We start from the raw sequence: 666 nt of genomic DNA, 5'->3' as shown, positions 1-666 counted from the left end.
AAATAACGAATGTTTACAACTTTAGTTCCATCAAAAACACCCTCACATACATGCGCGCACACACCCACCCAGAGTCCCCCTGTCATTGTGGAGGAAAACACTGTCATGAAACAGTTTTTCACTATTGTAAATGCCACGGTTAATTGACTGCCTCACCCTCGCAGTGGCGGTGCCGGTTTGATGCCGTCTCCGTCGCTGTCTAGGCTGTGAGTCTCCCGGTAGTCGAAGAGCGAGCGTACGGTCTCCGCCATGTTCACGCCAGCGATCGCTGATCTTCCGCTGCCGCAACGTCGTTCAGCCTCTCTCGCTCTGCTCTCCAGCCGCTCAGCTAGCTCACACCAAGGTTATTCCAGCCGCTCCCACCGCGGCGGAGACGGGAGGGGTGCACGCCGCGCGGCAGCCAACAAAATGGCACTTAATGTAGGCGGCCGTGTCTTTTCAGTCTGCCAAAGCCGGACGAAGGAGTGACTTTCAAAGCATATGTGTAAATGTCCGCACTCTGGGTGGTAAATGTTTAAGTTGTGGGTCACTTTTTAATAAATAATTTGATGTTTGCCACCCCTGCAGAGGAATGGATGCGCTCACCAAGCAGTAGAAAAAACAGTAGACTGTTTCTAAGAAGAGTGATTAGCTCGCTAACTGGGGGAAGAAATGAAAATGCATGAA

At 51.4% G+C, this 666-nt stretch overlaps 1 protein-coding gene across 3 annotated transcripts in view; it reads right to left on the bottom strand.

Moving 5' to 3' along the window:
- LOC143320151 (uncharacterized) overlaps positions 1 to 316 on the bottom strand; it is a 19,990-nt gene extending 19,674 nt beyond the window's left edge. For all 3 annotated transcript variants that reach the window (XM_076729608.1, XM_076729610.1, XM_076729609.1), the window contains exon 1: positions 157 to 316. In XM_076729608.1, coding sequence (XP_076585723.1) covers positions 157 to 251 — 95 coding nt within the window. In that variant the 5' untranslated portion in view covers positions 252 to 316. The remainder of the gene's footprint in view (positions 1 to 156) is intronic.
- Between the last annotated feature and the right edge of the window lie 350 nt (positions 317 to 666).

Source organism: Chaetodon auriga, chromosome 4 (genome assembly GCF_051107435.1).
Source record: "Chaetodon auriga isolate fChaAug3 chromosome 4, fChaAug3.hap1, whole genome shotgun sequence".
In the NCBI taxonomy this organism is placed as follows: Eukaryota; Metazoa; Chordata; class Actinopteri; order Chaetodontiformes; family Chaetodontidae; genus Chaetodon; species Chaetodon auriga.
Note: the sequence above shows the minus strand (reverse complement) of the source record. Positions and strands in the feature narration are given on the sequence as shown.